General features: G+C 51.1%; 5 protein-coding genes and 2 pseudogenes across 8 annotated transcripts; 3 read left to right on the top strand and 4 right to left on the bottom strand.

The window, feature by feature from the left end:
• The first annotated feature begins 52 nt into the window (after nucleotides 1-52).
• LOC117863795 (cation/H(+) antiporter 15) lies at nucleotides 53-2987 on the top strand. The gene has a single exon (XM_034747639.2). The coding sequence runs from the start codon at nucleotides 458-460 to the stop codon at nucleotides 2900-2902; it is 2445 nt and encodes an 814-aa protein (XP_034603530.1). The 5' UTR covers nucleotides 53-457; the 3' UTR covers nucleotides 2903-2987.
• Nucleotides 2988-3259: 272 nt separating this feature from the next.
• On the top strand, nucleotides 3260-6963 carry LOC117863800 (probable staphylococcal-like nuclease CAN2). 2 transcript variants are annotated; one of them, XM_034747651.2, is made up of 9 exons: nucleotides 3260-3729; nucleotides 4385-4440; nucleotides 4795-4909; nucleotides 5038-5142; nucleotides 5251-5438; nucleotides 6134-6190; nucleotides 6272-6431; nucleotides 6511-6579; nucleotides 6677-6963. In XM_034747651.2, the coding sequence occupies exons 1-9, from the start codon at nucleotides 3397-3399 to the stop codon at nucleotides 6785-6787; spliced, it is 1194 nt and encodes a 397-aa protein (XP_034603542.1). In that variant the 5' UTR covers nucleotides 3260-3396; the 3' UTR covers nucleotides 6788-6963. The 2 variants fall into 2 exon arrangements, with proteins under 2 accessions (XP_034603542.1, XP_034603541.1); XM_034747650.2 differs by having other exon boundaries at nucleotides 6659-6963.
• A 327-nt stretch (nucleotides 6964-7290) lies between these two features.
• Nucleotides 7291-9616, bottom strand: LOC117863798 (putative pentatricopeptide repeat-containing protein At3g08820). Its single transcript, XM_034747647.2, has one exon. The coding sequence runs from the start codon at nucleotides 9436-9438 to the stop codon at nucleotides 7483-7485; it is 1956 nt and encodes a 651-aa protein (XP_034603538.1). The 5' UTR covers nucleotides 9439-9616; the 3' UTR covers nucleotides 7291-7482.
• Nucleotides 9617-9761: 145 nt separating this feature from the next.
• On the bottom strand, nucleotides 9762-10932 carry LOC117864957 (uncharacterized; annotated as a pseudogene).
• LOC117864955 (uncharacterized) lies at nucleotides 10931-12194 on the top strand (annotated as a pseudogene).
• A 1447-nt stretch (nucleotides 12195-13641) lies between these two features.
• Nucleotides 13642-15778, bottom strand: LOC117865630 (uncharacterized). The gene has a single exon (XM_034749855.2). It carries the CDS (start codon nucleotides 15515-15517, stop codon nucleotides 13814-13816), a length of 1704 nt encoding a protein of 567 aa, XP_034605746.1. The 5' UTR covers nucleotides 15518-15778; the 3' UTR covers nucleotides 13642-13813.
• A 124-nt stretch (nucleotides 15779-15902) lies between these two features.
• On the bottom strand, nucleotides 15903-19347 carry LOC117865631 (double-stranded RNA-binding protein 8). 3 transcript variants are annotated; one of them, XM_034749859.2, is made up of 4 exons: nucleotides 19156-19347; nucleotides 18166-18431; nucleotides 17185-17398; nucleotides 15903-17079 (listed from the first exon to the last, which is right to left on the bottom strand). In XM_034749859.2, exons 1-4 carry the CDS (start codon nucleotides 19178-19180, stop codon nucleotides 16301-16303), a joined length of 1284 nt encoding a protein of 427 aa, XP_034605750.1. In that variant the 5' UTR covers nucleotides 19181-19347; the 3' UTR covers nucleotides 15903-16300. The 3 variants fall into 3 exon arrangements, with proteins under 3 accessions (XP_034605750.1, XP_034605748.1, XP_034605749.1); XM_034749857.2 differs by lacking the exon at nucleotides 19156-19347 and adding an exon at nucleotides 18738-19090; XM_034749858.2 differs by lacking the exon at nucleotides 19156-19347 and adding an exon at nucleotides 18606-18648.
• Between the last annotated feature and the right edge of the window lie 309 nt (nucleotides 19348-19656).

Raw genomic sequence — 19656 nt, 5'->3', positions numbered from 1 at the left:
TGCCGGAGCGATTACGCGCCAGTTAGGCAGATGCAAGGCGAGGTATCAGGGTATCAAGATGAGCTACTTACTTTGAAGCAGCAGCAACCAGCATCACAGCATGAATGTGCGTCATCCCTTCTTGTTCAGACCTCAAGTGTCAGAAAATTCAGACCAATTCACGGTTGCCTTCAAACTCTATTATTGGACTTGGATTGCTGCTATGTCTCCCTCTGTCTATTATCCCTCTCATCCACAACTAAAAATAGCCTCTCATGTCCCTTGCCTGCATTGCCCTTCACTGTCTCCCTGCCACACTGAATTGTGGGTTCACATGCCGTGCGGAGTCACCACCATTGCCCACGAACAGAGCAACGCCAAGAAAGAAGGGAGGGATCAATGGCGCTGCCTAGCGTGCCCATCACTTATTAGCAGTTAGATAGCATCCAATTCCTTCTAATTAACAGCAAAAGCATCAATGGCGGCGGTGGCGAACCTGTCGTCGGGTGGGCTGGAGCCGACGGTGAAGCCGCTGGCGGCGGCGTGCTACGACAACAACCTTGTGAACTCGCAGGGCATGTTCCTGGGCGACCAGCCGCTGCGCTTCTCCCTCCCGCTCCTCCTCGTCCAGGTCTCCGTCATCCTCGTCCTCTCCGCCGCCGCCCACGTCGTGCTCCGCCGCCTCGGCCAGTCCCGCTTCGTCACCCACATGCTCGTCGGCGTCTTCCTGGGCCCAACCGTGCTGGGCCGCAGCGAGACCTTCCGCGGCGTCCTCTTCTCCGAGCGCGGCACCTACATCCTCGAGAGCGTGTCGCTGGTGGCGCTCATCCTGTTCCTCTTCTCCATGGGCGTCAAGACCGACCTCAGCCTCCTCCGCCGCCCCAGCGGCCGCGCCGTCGCCGTCGGCATCACCGGCGCGCTCGTCCCGCTCGCCGTCACGCTGCCGGTGTTCCACGCGCTCCAGCCGTCGCTCCCCGAGGACCTGCGCGGCTCCTCCCTCATCACGGAGCTCGCCGTCCGGCTGTCCCTGTCGTCGTTCCCCGTGATCGCCGACGCGCTCTCCGACCTCGACCTCCTCAACACCGACCTCGGCCGCATCGCGCTCACCGCGTCGCTCATCACCGACGTCACCTCCTGGTTCCTCCGCGCGTGCACCGCGGCGGTCTTCCTTGTCTCCGAGGCGAAGTCGGCGGCGTTCACGGCGCAGATCCTGGCCTCGTTCGTGGCGTTCGTGCTCTTCGTGGGGTTCGTGGCGCGCCCGGCAGGCCGGTACATCGCGTACAAGCGCACCCCGACGGGGTCGCTGCTGTCGGAGGGTTCCTTCGTCGTCGTCGTCATCGCGGCGCTGCTGTCGGCGCTGGTGACGGACGCGATCGGGTTCAAGTACATGATCGGGCCGATGATGCTGGGGCTGGCGCTCCCCGGCGGGATGCCCATCGGCGCCACCATGACGGAGCGCCTCGACTCTTTCTTCATCGCGCTCTTCCTGCCGGTGTACATGGCGCTCTCCGGGTACCGCACCGACCTCGCCGAGCTCACCAAGCCGGAGACCTCGGAGAAGTGGTGCGCGCTGGAGCTGTTCGTGGCGCTGTGCGTGTCGGGGAAGCTGGTGGGGTGCGTCGCCTCGGGGCTCTTCTTCGCGATGCCGTTCCGGGACGCCGCCGTGCTGGCGCTGATGCTCAACATCCGGGGCATCGTGGAGGTGGCGGCCATCAACAACTGGGGCGACACCATGAAGGCCACGGCGGAGCACTACTCCACGCTCACGCTGTCCATGGTGCTCATCACCGCCGTCTCCACGCCGCTCATCAAGCTGCTGTACGACCCGTCGGGGCAGTTCGTGCGGGCGAAGCGGCGGACGCTGGAGGACGCGCCGCCCAGCGCCGACCTCCGCGTGCTCACCTGCCTCTACAGCGAGGACCACGCCGCGCCGCTCATCGACCTGCTCGAGGCGTCGGGGTCCTCGCGCGACTCCCCCGTCTCGCTCATCGTGCTCCACCTCACGGAGCTCGTCGGCCGCGCCGCCTCCGTGCTCAAGCCCCACCGGAAGAGCAGCAGCACAAGCAACCCGACGCCGTCGGACCGGATCGTGAACGCGTTCCGGTACTTCGAGCAGCAGCAGGCGGCGCCGGGCGCCGTCACCGTAAGCCCGTACGTGGCGCAGGCGCCGTACAGCTCGATGCACCATGACGTGTGCTCGCTGGCGCACAGCCGCAAGGCCAACCTCATCCTGCTGCCCTTCCACAAGTCCTCCGACGGCGCGCGCGCCACCGCCAACAACGCCATCCGCTCCATCAACCGCGCTGTCCTGCACTACGCGCCCTGCTCCGTCGCCATCCTCGTCGACCACGGCCTCGCCGCCGGCTCCGCCTGCGCCACCGCCGCCAACAGCCTCCTCCAGAGGGTGGCGCTCTACTTTCTAGGCGGGCCCGACGACCGCGAGGCGCTGGCGTACGCGGCCAGGATGCCGGATCAGGACTCGGGGAGCAGCGTGTCGCTGACGGTGGTGCGGTTCAAGCTGAGGAACTGGGTGGGGATGGGAGGGCGCGACGAGGTCAGGGACGAGGAGGTGCTGCAGGAGTTCTGGACAAGGCACCGCGACAACGAACGCGTCGTCTACGTCGAGAAGACGGTCGAGGACGCCGAGGGCACTGCGTCGGTGGTGAGGTCCATGAGCGAGAAGTTCGACCTGCTCATCGTCGGCCGCCGGGGCGGTGCCGGTGAAGGCGACGACCTGGAAGGCTCGGCCGGCGCCGCGCTCACATCCGGGCTGTCGGACTGGAGCGAGTTCCCGGAGCTGGGCGTGCTGGGGGACATGCTGGCCTCCGCAGAGTTCGCGTCCAAGGTCTCCATCCTCGTCATCCAGCAGCAGCCGCCCAAGAACAACGCAGCCGCTCGAGGGGGAAGTTCCATCAATGATTAATTAGTAGAACTACTTACTACTAGTCGATAGGGATCAATCCATGATTTTTTCGCTCTTCTTAAGTTTTCTTGGAATCAGTGGCGCATTCGGAAAGCAAAGCAACCAATTATACAACAACAACAACAACATAACCCGAGTAAGTTGGGGTAGGCAAAGCAATCAATTATACGAGTGAGAAAAATCCAGAGTGGATTTTAGCACATTGCTTTTGAGCAAATGTTGTGGCACCTTTTGGAATACAAGCACGCAAGACCGGGTTCTCAAGTCAATGGCCTGGGCCGGTCATTTTCCTAGTAGGCTTGTTTCTTTTTCTTCTCCACTTGTAGTGATCGGTCCCACCTTCAGCCTTCTCTTCACCTTCCCTCACCTCTTGCCGGCAGCTTTAGCTGCTTTACAAGTGAAGTGGAGGCGGCAGCAGCAGCAGCAGCGTTGCAGAGAGTGACCCAAGAAGAGATCAATCGGAGAGAGCTTGGAGAGAAGGCAGGGATCGATCCATGGGGAACATCCTCAAGTGCTTCACAGGAGGAGACAAAGACAATGGTGATGACGATTACTACCCCTACTACCGCCCAACCTCAAGGCCTCGGCCTCGCTACGAGCACGGGCTGCAGGCCGGGGATGATGAGCCTGCAGCATCCTCCTCTCAACCGCTCGACTTCACCTTCACGGGGGAAGACGACGACGACGACCATGGTGACCATCACTACCCCGACTACGGTGTCGTGCACCAGAGCGGCAGGACGGATCAGCCTGCAGCAGCCTCTCGGCCTCATCACGATGTCGCATCCCTGCTTCAGGACCTCCTCTACTTCGAATGCACATCCCTGGTTGGTAACATGCAATTCGTTCCTTCTTCCTTCATGTGTGTTTGTTTTAGAGTCACACCGAACTGCAAAGTCCCTGAATATATGCATATAATTTACAATAAATTTTACCTTGGCGAACTAGGATAGGCAGAATATCAATCAGCAGCATGATCATCCTCTGACAAAAATCTGCAGATCAACATGCAAATGTGTTATGTTTAAGTTTGGAATTCCAGGAATCTCAGCCTTTGGCCTTCCCTTTATGGATTTTGTTGTGTTCTATCAAACCTCCTGGACCAATCTGCTGTTACTTAAACCAGAGCAGTTTACTAGTACAGGAAACAATATTTTCACCTTGTGTCGTGTTCCGTTTTATGGGCAAGATTGGGTGTTTTTGGCAGGAACGTATTGCAAATCAAACTTACCTCTTGTTTTTTGATCCATCTGACCTCAGATTCTTTTAGCATTTTGATGGATATGTGTGTTGACAAGGCCTTTACTGTACAGCGACATTGCAACCGCTAGCATATTCTACGAAGACACTTGCAAATATCAAGATTCTAATGATTCATGATGGCAATTTCACAGCCTTGTTTGCCCCAAATTTTGCGCCGTGTATTCCAAATCTCCAATGATGAGGCGCGGTAAAGAGAAATTCTACTTGTCCTATTTTCAGGTACCTGAAGCGCTCGGACAGCATGTTACATCATCCAAGAAAGCACAAGTTAAATGGTAGGGAGCAATTTCAGAAAGCCTATGCACTTGACGCCTTTCTTAATAATTAGTACATTTGGTGTACCTACTGATGTCAATGTTGCTTTTTAATTAATTACTCCCTGAGTTCAACAGAGTTATAAGGCTTCTGATATAGTAGCAAAAAAGAAAAGGGGTCCTCTTTCAATTGTGTTTTGAGTTCTCAATGCTTATCCAAACATAGAACAAATCATTCTTTAACATGGAGAAGTAAAATAAGCAGAACAAACACAGCTGAACCACTTCGATGTCCTACGGGCAAAAAAAAATTTGAGACCGTGGTATGGGCAAAATTATTTAATAGTTTGACCTTCTAATTTGAATTGACAATAGGTACCGGAATATTTTGGAGGCATATAAGAATACGAGGCCCCCACTAAAAACACCAGAAGAGGCTGCCCAGCTAATTGCAACAGCCCTAAGCAGGATTCAGAGAGCTGATTTGGAGGTCAGTAACCTGATTTTCCCTACATTTTTACATTCTAAATAGTTCAAACATATACTTTTTAACCAGAATAACAACAGTTAAATACTTTGCTATCTCAAGAAATTCACTGAAACTGTGTTTTTCTACAGGGTGTTCTTTCATTTTACAACCTCCCGATCCCATTCCCATTACCCCCTTCAGGATCAGCATCCTCACTACCTGAGGGTGTACAGTTTGTGCTGAACACTTTGCCGGTCAGATATGATCTACCACTGGAAAAAAAAAACAATGTCACGCTTTAAACAATATATTAGATAACAACTTACGACTGATGATCTGATCCCCATCTATATTGCTATCAGATTCACAACAAGTGCATTGGCGATGGCGATGGCTTTAGCGCCTATGTTGACACAGCAGACCCGAGAGAGTCTGCGAATGTGCCACTGGAAGTGCACGAGATGGTGATTGCTAGGACCGAAGCACGCACCCATAGGGATTACCAGAAGGCTGATGCTCTTCAAAGGAGCCTTCACGAAGCAGGATTTAGGTACTCAAACTGAACCATCACAATCCTTTTATATATCATAAATCCGTATATAACATTGAAGATTTTTACATTTCAAAATTAAGATACATTCAGTTGCTTGGATAATAAATTGAATCCCTAGTTTTTTTCAGGGCAATTGAATCCCCAGTTGAGAAGTTGGATAAAAGGTTGTAGAGTTGCTTACGGTTACCATTTTAGGATTTTGTTATTATAGAACACCACAGACAAAGTGTACTTTAAATAGTCAGAGAAATTTCAAAATTGAGTTTATTACTTAAATAATTGGATAAAATGATGTAGAGTTGCTTACAGTTATCCTTTTTATATTTTTGTTTTTTTAAAAAAACTTAGGATTTTGTTATTATAGAACACCACGCTACCACAGGCATAGTGTACTTCAAATAGTCAGCAAAATTTCAAAATTGGGATACATTCAGTTATTTTGATAGCAGGATAAAATGTTGTGGAGTTGTTTACAGTTATTAGTTTAGGAGTTTGTTATTATATAACACCACAGGCAAAGTGTACTTTATATAGTCATGAAAATATTGTGTGCATGTGTGCGTGCATGGTGCGGGCACCCAACCATGTATCGTCTGCTGCTGCCATATGCTTCAGTTTGCAGTACTCATATATATGCTTACTTTTTATGAAATAACCAAAAGCTCAACTTACTAATAAAAGTTTATGATCAGGGTAATAACCATTTCAGGCGAAGAGATACTTGCAAAGAAATATCGAATCAGAATGAGGTATGCATTGCTCTAACTTGAACTCAATACTAATAGGAAATATTGTTCTCAAGTGCGTGTTCTTTATTTCATGATTCGAAGGGGCGTTGATGCACCGGAGCTTAAAATGGCAAATGGTAAGGAATCGAAGAACGCACTGGTGAAGCTCATTGGTGGGAAAAGGGTCACAATTTATGTGTATGGACAGGACCAGTTTGGGCGTTACGTGGGTGACATATATTGCGATGATGTGTTCATCCAGGTGAAGCATAAAACTATTTAGTATGATTTTATTGATTCAGTTCTGATATGAGCAATGTATGTATATATGGAGTTTGCAGGAGCAAATGCTGAAGAGTGGCCATGTATGGCATTTCAAGATTTACGACAAGCGCCCAGAATTTGCACAGGTAAGAAATTCCATTGTACCTAAATTGCTTCTATGCAACATTTTCCAAATTCAGAATTGCTCCTGGAAGTTTTCGCTAGGTCTATGGTATTTTGCAGTGGGAGAGAGAGGCAAGAGCTGCACGTCGAGGGCTTTGGGCGTCAGAGAACCCTGAGAAGCCGTGGGATTGGAGAAGAGAGCAGCGCAGTGCAAACGTTCAGGTCTACTAACGGAGCTGAACCAAAACATCTGATGGCCACGTAGTGAGGTTCTTGTACAACTTCCTGTGAATGATCGAGTGCGCGAGATACCAAAGCCAGAGTGTACGTTTTATGTATCAACGTATGTGCATCAGAAGTGCTTCGTTTAGTGTGAACCTGGGAATGTACAGATGAACTGTTGTCAAGTATGCAGTGCTCATCATTTATCCAACAAAAATGAGGTCTGGTACTAATTCATGCAGTGCAGAGTAGTACAAGCTACAAGAGCAGAAATCTCAAAGGCATTAGCTCTGGGGGGAGAGCAACCTAGTAAAGCATGCAAAATGGTAAGATTTATCTCAGTTGACTACTTGACTGGGTGACAGTTCCCTTACCTTGAGACAACAAGGTAACGTGGTATATGACACTGATGTTTCCTAGGAGGCCCATAATGCTCAATCTGACATCTGAATGGAAGGAACTGGAATATCGAGCAGAACACATTAATATAACAGATAAAACACATGAGCAAATAAACAGAAAATTATTCATTCCTTTCAGCGGAAACAATTAAATGGAAAAAGAACTACAACATCAACCTGCCTTATAATCTGCCACTTCTGTGCTCCGTTCACAACTCTAGCTGGCTAAGGTTTTACATCAGATGAAAATAGAGATGTTCCCTACTCTCATGCTGCTCAAAATTGCAACAACTCATCTGTATACTACCAGTAGTCATTGCAAGAGCAATGGCCATCTCTAAAGCAATGAAATCGATTGTTATCTCGAACAATAATTTCACGATTGGTTATCCTTGATATGAGCTTGATGGCGGTGTGGCAGTCACTACAAACTCGGAGATTTTTGGTGACCCTGATGGTCTCGTCTGGTTCAGTGGTGAGAAGGCTAAATGCAATGGCTATCTTTTCGCTATGATGCACTAGCGTGTGCTCCTTCTCTTCGTCTTCAATGTCAAACATCACCACCTCAGTAGTCGGCTTATAACCCATGATCTTCATTTCCATGCCCAATTCATCAAGCTTTTCATAAATTTTATCTGAGAGGGGATGTGACTTATCTCCGACACGGAACTCATGGACCTTACCAGCAAGTTCAACCCAGCTAGATGCAGGGACCTTCTCAACCCCACTTGCCTTCATTTCCATCCTTAGCTTCGCTGCATCTTCCCATCTTCCACTGTTAGAGTATATGTTAGAGAGCATCACATAATTCCCAGAATTCCATGGCTCCAGTTGGATGAGCTGCTTCAACACATGTTCAGCAAGGTCAGCATTCCGGTGGATCTTGCAACCACCAAGGAGTGCTCCCCACACAACCGCATTTGCCTGCATTGGCATGTCCTCAATCAGCTGATGAGCCTCCTCCAGCAACCCCGCGCGACTGAGCAGGTCAACCATACAGCCATAATGCTCGATCCTCGGGCTTATTCGGTATAACTGAGTCATGTTACGAAAATACCGCCGACCATCCTTTACAAGGCCAGTATGCGTACAGCTGCAAAGCAATCCAATAAAGGTATTATCATTCAGTGTCATACCTGACTTCTCCATCTGACCAACAAGGGCAAACGCAATCTTCTCGTGGCCAGTCATGCCGAGCCCCAAGATCATTGCATTCCAAACAATGACATCTCTCTTCCTCATCTGCTGGAACACCGTCCACGCTTCACCTGTGCTCCCGCACTTGGCGAACATATCAATCAGTGCAGTTCCCAGGACTGGGTTGTCAAGAACCTCATCCCAGTGCAACATTGCGACAGCCCGCCGTCCCAAATCCAGTGCACCTAACCTTGTGCATGCCGAGAGAGCCCCAACTACTGTGTAACATTCTGGTGTCATTCGCTCTGCCTGCATTGCAAAGAACAGTTCCAGAGCCTCTCGCGGATGCCCATTGGAGGCGTATCCCCCAACCATAGCACCCCAGGCCACTGCATCCTTATTCTGCATCCTGTCAAACACTGCCCTTGCCTTCTCCATCTCCCCGCATTTGACATACATGTCCAATGCTGCAGTTGCCACGAACATGCTCCCTGCAATCCCCTCCTGCTCCGCCGCCCTCCACATTGCCTCGCCAGTCACCAAATCAGTGACACGAGCGCACGCAGTTAGTACCCGGACAGCCGTGAAGCTGTCAGGGCGCATGCCACTCGCAAACGCCTTCCTCGCAACTCCAACGGCCTCGTGGACGCGCCCCGCGTCCATATACGCGGTGATGAGCGCGGTCCAAGAAACGGTGCCGGGGTGGGGCATTTCGTCGAACGCCTTCTGGGCGTCGTGCAAGAGGCCGCATTTCGCGTACAGGTTGAGGAGGGAGGTGAGGACGTGGGGGGTGGAGTGGTAGGGGAGCTTGAGGGAGCGGCCATGGAGTTGCACGCCGGCGGAGTGGGGGTCGGGGAGGCGGGAGGCGGCCTTGAGCGCGAAGGGGAAGGTGAGGTGGGATGGGTTGGGAAGGAGGGAGTGGACGCGGAGGGCGTGGAGGTGCAGGCCTGAGGAAGAGAGCGCGCGGAGGAGGAGCGGGGTGAGGTCGGCGAGGAGGTCGAGGCGGAGGAGGCGGCCGTGGAGGAGCTTGACTGTGAGCGGTGGGAGTTGGTTGCTCGGGCTCACGCCGGTGAGGAGGAGCCGACGGACTGCGGCGGCGGAGGCATCGACAGCACCCGACATAAAGCGCCAAACGCCGGAGATGAGAGCACGCGATTGCAGTGCTCCTGATCGGCTTGCGCCGCCGGTGTGGCGGCCTTCTTGTTGCCCTTGTCACTGTCAGCGTCGCGGCCCTTGCAATAGGTACCCCAATCCAGGCACCAAGGCGACGCGTCGACGGGGGAGACGGGAGGAGGGAGACGAGGGGCACGGCGGCTATGACGGGAAGACACCGGAGGGATTCTTTTGGCAATTATATTTGGATCACAATTATTAATTCCCATCCATTTCTTTTAATCATTTCTCTGTTGGCTCAAAGAATCACTTGTGAATCAATCTGTTAGCCTGCCTAGTTAACCATCATCGGCACCGGCGGTGTATCAACAACCGCTACGGCATTGCCGCCGGTGAATGGCACGACGCGCCCTTCCCTGTCCAGTGGAGCCATGGCAGATTTTCCCTCCACGTCCTCGTCACCGCTGTCCCTCACGTACACACTGCCCTCCTCCACCTCCTGCGCCAGCGCGCACGGCGCGCAGAGCAGCCACTTGACGTAGTCCGCGGTCGACGGCCGGCCATCGATCGGTCGGCTGGCAGCCCGAGCCGCCGCCTCATCTGCGCGCGCCAGAATCCGCCGTACAGCAGGCCGAGCACGGATAGCAGCGCGCCGGTGGCGCCGACGACGGATCCTAGCGCGGCGTCGTGGATGTTGAGCGCGGCGACGGCGAAGACAAGCACCGGCGCGGAGAAGAGCAGCGCGAACGTGAAGACGTGCACGTACATGTTCCCCAACCCCAGGCGCTCCATGTTCCACCCGAACATGCAGAACGTGCACGTCAGGGACAGCGCCGCCACCGTCGGGTCGTCGGCGAGGTCCAGCAGCCCGCCGGCCCACTCCGCCTTGGCGACCGCCGCTCTGCCATTGTTGTACTGCGAGGTAGCGTTCACGGCCGTAGACTCGTCCAGCACCGCCGCGGCGTCCTCGTCGTCGGTGGACGCCGGGAGCACGACCTTTCTGCCGAGCGGGCCGTAGACCATGTACAGGGCGGCGGCGACGGGGAAGCCGAGGCCGAGCGCCATGCACAGGTTCACGGCCCAGTCGGGGCGCGTCTCGCTGCTGAAGGTCCAGAAGAGTACGCTGCTGCGCCAAGCACGTGGCGTGGAGCAGCAGCAGCACGACGGAGACGTGCACACGCTCCCGCCGCGGAACGGCGGCGGCGTTCTTGCAGTACACGGTGCGGAGCTCGGCGGCGTCGGACGCGCGCCACAGGAGCAGGAGCACGAGGTGGTGGCAGAGGCGCGGGTGCTGGTACACGCACATGATGGTGAAGAGCGCGTTGAGCACCTGGTTCGCCACCTCCGTCCACCGCCGGCGACGGGACGCCAAATTTGGTACAAGTGTGACTCCCTGTCAAATTTGGCAGGTTGCTGCTGAAACTAATCCTGGTCTTGTTGCTGATGCTTGAAAGTTGAAACGGCCAGAAGTTGTCAGCACTGAGAGTCAAGGCGGGCAGGCATGGTGAATGGACCAATTCAATTCAGTCCTGATGCAGCTCCTGCATTGTTGATGTGCAGGTCACCACAGACTTGCAGGAAGATGACGCTTCAGTGAATCAACTTTGGCATGCTGACTAGTGTTGAGGCTGCACCTGCACAGGACGGGCTGCGTCCAAATATGTGGGAGAACGGTGATTCGTCTCGTGGCTCCGCATGATCAGCGTTGATGCTAATGCTATCAAGACTACCAGACTTTCTACACTTCTTCTATTTCTACTCATGTGAAAATGTCTGATGTTCTATTGACTTGCCATGGGAATGTATTGGAAGGATGCTAATAAAATCTATGTCCCTTGCTGCTGTTAGCTTTTCAAGTAATGTTAATTAGTTTTACTGTGGTCTTCTAGCAGTACCTGAGTACAATTACTGTGGTTTTCTATGTGGCCGGATAAAAGCTGCCCGAACAGCTCTTCTTGCAATCCAGGGTAAGTTTCTTATTATTCAATACAGGGTCTTTCGGTATGCAAACATTATACCTCCTTTCTGGACATTGTTTGGTGCAGGCCAATCAGAAGGTTGTGCGAATGGTGCCACGAAGTACATTGTTGTTCCTGGACAAAGGGAGGTTAAAGAGACGGATAAAAAGCCAACTGGAACCCCCAAATCGCTCAAAGTCAAGAAAAGTGGTGGCAGAAAGAAATGGAACAAGCGTAAATTCAAGAGGAAGACCGACCAGATTGTTGATGCTGAAAAGGATGGGGCTAGGGAGACTGGGGATGTTCATGATTCTGATGTCCCAATGCAAGCAACGATAATAACGGAGGAGCCATCCAGAGACAGTATAATGCTGCAGCTTGTCGAGGAAGCTAGAAGCGTGGAACTGGAGCTTCTTAGAGAAACTGCAACGCAGCAACCTGATAAGGAAGTTAGAAGTGTAAAGCAGGGGATCGCAGTGCTTCTACACTATGAGGAAGCTCGAAGAGTAGAACATGACTTATCTAGAGACACTGCGATGGTTCAATCTAACAAGGAAGTTGTAATGTTGCAACCTGATGAGAAAGCTAGGATAATAGAACTGGATGCACCCAGAGATCCGGCAACAGTCCAACCTAATGAGGAAGCTAGAAGTGTAGAACAGGAGCCGCTCAATAGCGGTGAAGCCTAACATGGAAGCTAGAAGTGTAGAGCAGGAGTCAGCGAGCGCCTCCGTAGCATTGCAATTTAATGGGGATGCTGCAGATGTGAAGGAGGAGCCACCAAGCACATTAAAAAAGCGCGTGTAGCTGGGCCAAATCTAATTTAAGTGACATGTTGTAGTGGAGATTGATAAGGAATTTCTCTAGTGTAGCAAAAATTTCAATGCAGGATTCCGATGCACGGGTTTTTGACCCACATTGATGTAAAAAATATATTTGCATGTTTAACTGCATGATATGAGACACGACAGCCTGAAAACAAGATAGAATCTAAAGACATTTTCAGATGGTTACCGTGTGGTGCTATTGGATTTCATATTTTTTGAAATGTGATCATGTCAAAAAAAACTGTGTGTGCCCAGCCTGCATCGAAATCACCACAACAACAACAACATAGCCTTTTATCCCAAACAAGTTGGGATAGGCTATAGATGAAACCCAAAAAGGCACAAGACAGAATGTAGAATTAAGGGTAAACAGAAAAGAAACAAAGGTTGATTGCTAGTCTCCAAGCGCTCCTATCCATAGCTAATTCCTTCGAGATATTGCACTCCTTCAGGTCTCTCTTAACCGACTCATCCCAAGTCAGTTTAGATCGACCTCTACCTCTCTTTACATCATTGACCTGCTTCACAACCCCACTACACACCGGCACCTCAGGAGACCTCCGTTGAACATGTCCAAACCATCTCAACTGGTGTTGCATCAATTTCTCCTCAATTGGTACCACCCCGACCCTATCCCGAATATCTTCATTCCGAACTCTATCCCTTCTTGCATCGAAATCACAACAGCCTGAAAAAAAAAAGAGAAGTATGAGAAGACCTCAATAGGATATTCCTGGATCAAATATTATGAAAATGACAAGTGTTTTATGACAGTTCAATTAAAAGTATAGTTCGGAATGAGGTACAAACCTCCTGGCTGCCGACAATATCCGTTTTCCCAAATGTAATATGCTCTGCCTTTCTGAAATGCAGTGAAGCTCTGCTTCTCTGAAATAACAACAGGAAAAAGTAACATATATATAACAGTAAGAAATAAATGATATAAATTAGGAAAACAACATACTGATATAGAAAATAATGATATAAATTAGAAAAATTTCACGGAACTGAAGTTTGAAAAAAGTATGTAGAGAAGATGCTTACTTCAGTCACACAAACTGCTGCAGGGGATCTGCCAAAATCAGAAATAGAAGATGCTCAGCAAAAATTTTGGGTGGATACATATTAGCAGACCCCCAACTTTCAGACCATACCTAATGGTCAATTTACGTAGGTGTCACCTTGGATGCAAATTTGGTAGTCCACATCAGCATTTTGGTCCCTTAGAAAAAATTAATGAGCATAATGATAGTCAACTGGCATATAAAAATATGGTTATATATAAAATACTCCCTCCGTTCCAAATTATAAGGCATTCCAACTTTCTTGTAGAGTCAAAGCATCTTAACTTTAACCAAATTTATATATAATAAAATACTACTTTTCATGATACTTTAATTAGTATCATTAGTTTTTTCATTAAATGTATTTTCATAGTATTTTCATACTTCTGTTACACGTGTTTCTGTCATATACACTGATGAACTCAATCTAATCCATACAATCCTGATTTCACCCAAACAAAAAAGTGGAGAAAGAGGAAAGATGTAATCTATAGCCTCTAATGCACACCATTCATGTCCAATTTCTTCTGCTTCTCTATAGAATGATTCCCCTTGTGTACAAAAGAATGAGCAGGGACACCAGTGTGACCATATTGATCAGTTTCTTCACCTTTTCCACTCTCCAACTTCCATCAGATGGCATACTACCATGACCATCTTCTTCTGTCACTGCTCGGTTTGACTCCAACAAAGCTGCATCCTCCTCCCTCACCGTCGTCGGCACCGATGTCGGAATCGAAGAATTGCTCATCTCACCTTGAAGAGAAACACTGCTCTCCTCAGATTTATCACCCTCCAGCTGTTGCACAACCACAACCTGAACCGGTGGAGCCATGGTCGTTTCGTCATCAACAACAACCAGATGACCATTCGCCGGTGATGCCTGAGATACTACTGCAACCGTTTCTGTTGCCCTGAAAACGTCGTGATCGTTGGACACTACGAGCAACGGCTTCCTGCTGTCCGCATGATCATTGTCAGCAACCTTGGAGTAGAGGACCTCGCCGTCGACGTGGTACAGGTTCGCCGTGCGCACCTCCTGCGCCAGCGCCCACGGCCAGCACAAGAGCCAGCGCGCGTAGTCCGTCAGCGACCTGGAGCCGCAGCACGCCCTGCTCCCTGGAAGGCCAAATCTCCTCCGCATCTGGATCCTCCAGTAGCCGCCATAGAGCAGGCCGCACGCGCAGAGCAGCACGCCGGCGCCGCCGACCACGTCGCCGATGACGTAGTCGTGGATGTGCAGCGCCGAGACGCCCAGCACCCAGAGCGGCGCGAAGCACAGCAGCGCGAACGTGACGGCGTGCACGTAGGCGTTGCCGAAACCCAGCCTCTCCATGTTCCACCCGAACACGCAGAAGGTGCACGACAGGGAGAGGCACCACGTCGACGGCGCGTCGCCGCCGCAGTCAAACATGCCGCCGGCCCACTCAGGCTCGACGACGACGTGGCTCCCAGCCGGGGGAATGCGCTGCTTTGTGTCCGAACCCACCGCCGCGTCATAGAAGGACAACTCGTGGCACTGGCCGTCTTTTCCCAGCGGGCTGCAGACGGTGTACACGGCGGCGGCGACCGGCGCGACGACGCCGAGCACGAAGAAGCCGGCCTCGGCGAGCTCGGGGCGGATGGCCTTGGAGTACCCCCAGTAGAGGCCGCACTGCACGTACTGGCACGCGACCGTGAGGTGCAGCAGCGCCACGACGACGGCCATGTGCACGCGATCGCGGGGGCGCGGCGCGGCGCCGGTGCCCTTGCAGTAGGCGGCGCGGAGGTCGGCGGCATCGCGGGGGCGCCAGCGGCAGAGGAGGAAGAGGTGGTGGCAGAGCGCAGAGTGCTGGTAGAGGCTCATCAGCGTGAAGAGCGCGTTCAGGACCTGGACGTTGATCTCGATCCACCGGTTCCTTTCCGCCGCCGCCGGGAACGCACCGTCGAGCAGGCCGAGGAGGAGGAGCACGAACATGCCGCCGGAGACGCCGACGCAGAGAAGCCAGAGCAGCAGCGCGATGTTCATGGGGTTCTTGAGCCACTCCTTGCACCCCCGGCAGACGGCGGAGGCCCAGTCGACGGTGGCGGTGGATGCGCCGTCGGGGTGGCCTTTCCGGCGGCAGAAGGTGGGGATAGGGATGAGTTCCCTGGGGCAGCAGTGCGCGCGCTGCTGCGGCATGAGGAGGTGCTCGGCGGCGGCGGCGCGGTTGCCGGTGGTTGGAGCATTGGCGTTAGAGGTGGCAACTGCAAGGACCATGGCGAAACGCTAGCTAGCAACAAGAGCGTGGAGAAGAGGGGAAGACACGGCGCGTGCGTTTCTTTTCTGTTGGTTTTTGTATGGAAGCCATCAATCTTGGGCGTCTTGAATGGTCAAAACTCGGGTGCTGACAGTGATGTTCTTCGCCGAGGGCGACTCCTGTTCCTCCGCCGCCGCGCTTGGGTTTGAAAATGTCACCGGCTCCGATAGGGTCTCGTCGTTGCCGTCGGAGATCCGGTAGCGTCCATGCCCAACCGGTGGTGATGCTGTAGATGGAAATACTCGTGTTGTTCTTGGCATTTGGTACCATAAAAATGCATGCAAATTCAGAAGGGATACCACTCCTTTTGTTTCGTGTTCGATCATAATTTCAGATGAAGAGAAATTCAAATAAACGAATGGCAACATTTAAGCAACCATCCAGTAACCAGATTATGCAATTCAACCGCTCAAATCTGACACAGAAAGTTTTCCTGACCACAATCTACCTACCTCGGTTCACATAGTTCATCAGGGATACAATCAGCTAATGATAGCAAACATAAACTACGTTGGTTCACATGCTCCCATCTGTTCTTCCCAGAATTCACTCTAAACTGGAAATCCCAGTTTTTTGCATGTCGATACACTATAAACATTGGAAGGTCCTTACAATTGGAGTCAACCACAACAATTTATTTTATGCTCATATATCTCCCATGGACTTATTTGCATCCAGCAATGTGTCTCATATATTTTGGTCTTCTTGTTCAGAAAGATTTGCAGTTCTCCAAAAATACATCCCTAGTTAGGTGGCTCCTCCAATTCACCACTTTGAGGTGCTTCTTGCTTTATGGTTTCTGTTTCCTCACACTGCATCATTACAGTATTGCTTGGCAGCTCCTCCTTCACATCTTTAGCATCCCTATTAAATTGCAATGCTACATAGGCTCTTGCTGACTCCTCTTCTACAGTTCTACCTTCCATGTTAGGCTTCGCCGCTAAAGCGCTACTGAGTGGCTCCTGTTTTACACTTCTAGCTTCCTCATTAGGCTGGACCGTTACAGGATCTCTGGGTGGCTTCCTAGCTTCCTCATCGGATTGCAACATTACAACTTCCCTGTTAGATTGAACCATTGCAGTGTCTCTAGGTAAGTCATGTTCTACTCTTATAGCTTCCTCAGAGTGTAGAAGCATTGTAAGCCCCTGATTTACACTTCTAGCTTCCTTAGCAGGTTGCAGGGTTGCAACATCTCTAAGATGCTCCATTTCCACTCTTCTAGCTTCATCATCAAGATGCAGTATTATACTGTCTCTGGATGGCTCTTCTGTTATTGTTGTCTGCATTGGGACATCAGAATCATGAACATCCCCAGCCTCCCTAGCTCCATCCTTTTCAGCATCAACAATCTGGTCGGTCTTCCTCATGAATTTCCTCTTGTTCCATTTCTTTCTGCCACCACTTTTCTTGACTTTGAGTGATTTGGGGGTTTCAGTTGGCTTTTTATCTGTCTCTTTAACCTCCCTTTGCCCAGGAACAACAATGTACTTCGTGGCACCATTTCCACAACCTTCTGATTGACCTGCAACAAACACTGCCAATTTATGACCCTATCCAAGCAACAGCCAGAAAGGAGGGATAATGTTTGCATACCGAAAGACCCTGGATTGAATAATAAGAAACTTACCTTGGATTGCAAGAAGAGCTGTTCGGGCAGCTTTTATCTCTGCCTCCTTCTTTGTTCTAGCTGCAGCACCAATGTATTGTATGCCACCAATCTCAACAGTGCATACAAAAGGAGCTACGCCTGAAGCTTGTTTAGTGCAAATATATGATGGAATGGCGTAATTCATCTTCTGAGCGTACTCCTGAAGAAGATTCTTGCACAGGCCAGTCTCTTGCTGCAAAGCATAGTAAGATGTATCAAAGAAACACGCCAATCAAGAAGAGATACTGCACTGCAATGCTAATTTAGTCATCCGAATTCCTAAGAACTAAAGGATCTTTAGATTCTCTAAAGAAGAATAGCTTTGGACACAGTAACAAAAGTTAATAACCATATTGTGAGCTATGCAAAGGCTCATTGTTCATAAACTGGGCAGAGGTAGCTCGCAAGCATCTTCATGACTAATTCCCTACTGTATTCAGAGGAGATCTTAGCATAACCGAGAGCTTCAATAGTTACAATCAGGTAAAAGAGCATTACTGAATTTGGGGAAATGCCATGAAATCCAAAAAACATTCATTATTGCACTCAGGTACTGCTAGAAGACCACAGTTAAACTAATTAACATAACTTGAAAAGCTAACAACAGCAAGGAACATAGATTTATTGACATTCTTCCAATACTGAAGGCTTCACCAAGACAAGTTAATACAACATCAGATATTTTCACATGAGTAGAAACAGAAGAAGTGCAGAAAGTCTAGTAGGGAACTAGGGATCACCATATGTAATTTAAAGAAGCACGTAAGTGTTATAGGCAGCATATAACAGTGAATGAGTAAGTTTGCTCTTCCCCAAGCACAATATGACAAAAAATGTAGATCACCACTCATTCACATACACCTTTGAGTTCATGGTATGAAAAGATTTTCTTGTTGACGGCTGATTTTGTATACAATTTAGAATCTTTAGCAACAATATCTGCACAAACAAGTAACTTACTACTGCTGGGATGCTTTTGGTTTCAGTTGGTGGAACAGACTTGACTATCTCCATGAGCGCAACTTCGGCGGCCGACTGTTCTGCAGCCTTTCGGCTGAAGAATCCGGGCAGGGAATCATACTTGGTGTTGTTAACGACCACTGTGGACTTGAAGACTGGTTCGTGGGATGGGCCCTCTTTGAGGGTATGGTACTCTGGGGTTGGAAGACCAGCTTTCTGCGCATACTCTTGCAAGCGGCTCTTGAATACATAGCAATTCTCAACCCCTGTGCCGAATCAAGCATACAACAGCTAAGAAAACGGCAGTATTGCAATGTTGGTTAAAAAAAGAGCAGAAATTTGGAATCACACTACTCTGGAGTCTGGAAGCCTCCGGTAGGTAACAAAAAGAAAGAAGCTAATGTCGTAAATTACTAAACAAACATGGTCAAGCTGTGTACCGGACAGGATAGGTAACTGTATATGCATGAACTGACGAGGTACCGGCAAAGGCCATCCAAGAAATTGAGCGAATCGGCAAGGGTCAGATGGGTATGGTGAGAGGGAAAGGAGGAAGGGTTGGGGGAACGTACTGATCCCGGTGGGGGCGGCCGCGACGTTGGGCGCAGGGGAGATGTTCGTGGCGGCATCGTGCGGCGCCGCGCCTCCGCCGTCCATAGCCCACCCCGCCGCCGCCTCGGAGTGAAGGGTGAGTTGGGGTGAGGAGGGTTCTGTGTGGCGTTTCTAGGGGTTCGGCGTGCGTGGTTCTAGCATTCTCTTCGATTGCAAGCGGGTCCCACAGAACGGTGGTGCCCAGGTGTCAGTTACCGGTGACCAATGGAGAGCATCACCGGCTGTTTCTTTCTTCACAGATTGTGCAGGCTGAAGAGTGGAGAGAGAAGAGAAGCAAGGGAGCAGAGCAGAGAGGTGGCTGGGCCACCTCGCCGGAGACGGCGTAGCCAGGGGCGGATCCAGAGAAAAAGGGTACGGGGGAGCTGGAGCTGAACATACTGGACACCACTGCCGGACGGGCCATGGCCCCCTACCCGAACACGGGCCAACCGCCGGCAGGAAGCCGCCGCGCCAGCGCAGGCCTCACGGCCACGCCGACGAGCGGTGCACCGCACCGGTCGGCAGGCCGCAGGCCGCCGTGTGCTGTGTTCCCGCTGCCCGCCTTGCGCCCTTGCCCTCGCCGGTTGTCGGCTCGTCGCTGCCTGCTCCAGCCTCCGCACGGCCGTGACGGCGTCGGCCGGTCAGCGGCGAATCACGAAACAGGTTGGGGCTGGGCTCATATTGTTTATTGGGCTTCATCAGTTTGGGCCACAATTTGCTGTATTGGGCTGTACATTGGACTGCCCTTTCCTACAGCTGAGCTGGCCCAACAGGCAGAAATGAGTCGTCTTCAACCTTGGAGCTCCCCGTTCTTCCAGCAATGGTGCTCAAAAAATGGAGGGGGGATCCATGGTCTCGCAGGAAGTAGGGGGAGGCCGATCCGCCACTGGGCGTAGCATA

The sequence above is a fragment of the Setaria viridis genome, chromosome 7 (genome assembly GCF_005286985.2).
Source record: "Setaria viridis chromosome 7, Setaria_viridis_v4.0, whole genome shotgun sequence".
Classification (NCBI taxonomy): Eukaryota; Viridiplantae; Streptophyta; class Magnoliopsida; order Poales; family Poaceae; genus Setaria; species Setaria viridis.
This window is presented reverse-complemented; position numbering and strand designations above follow the sequence as displayed.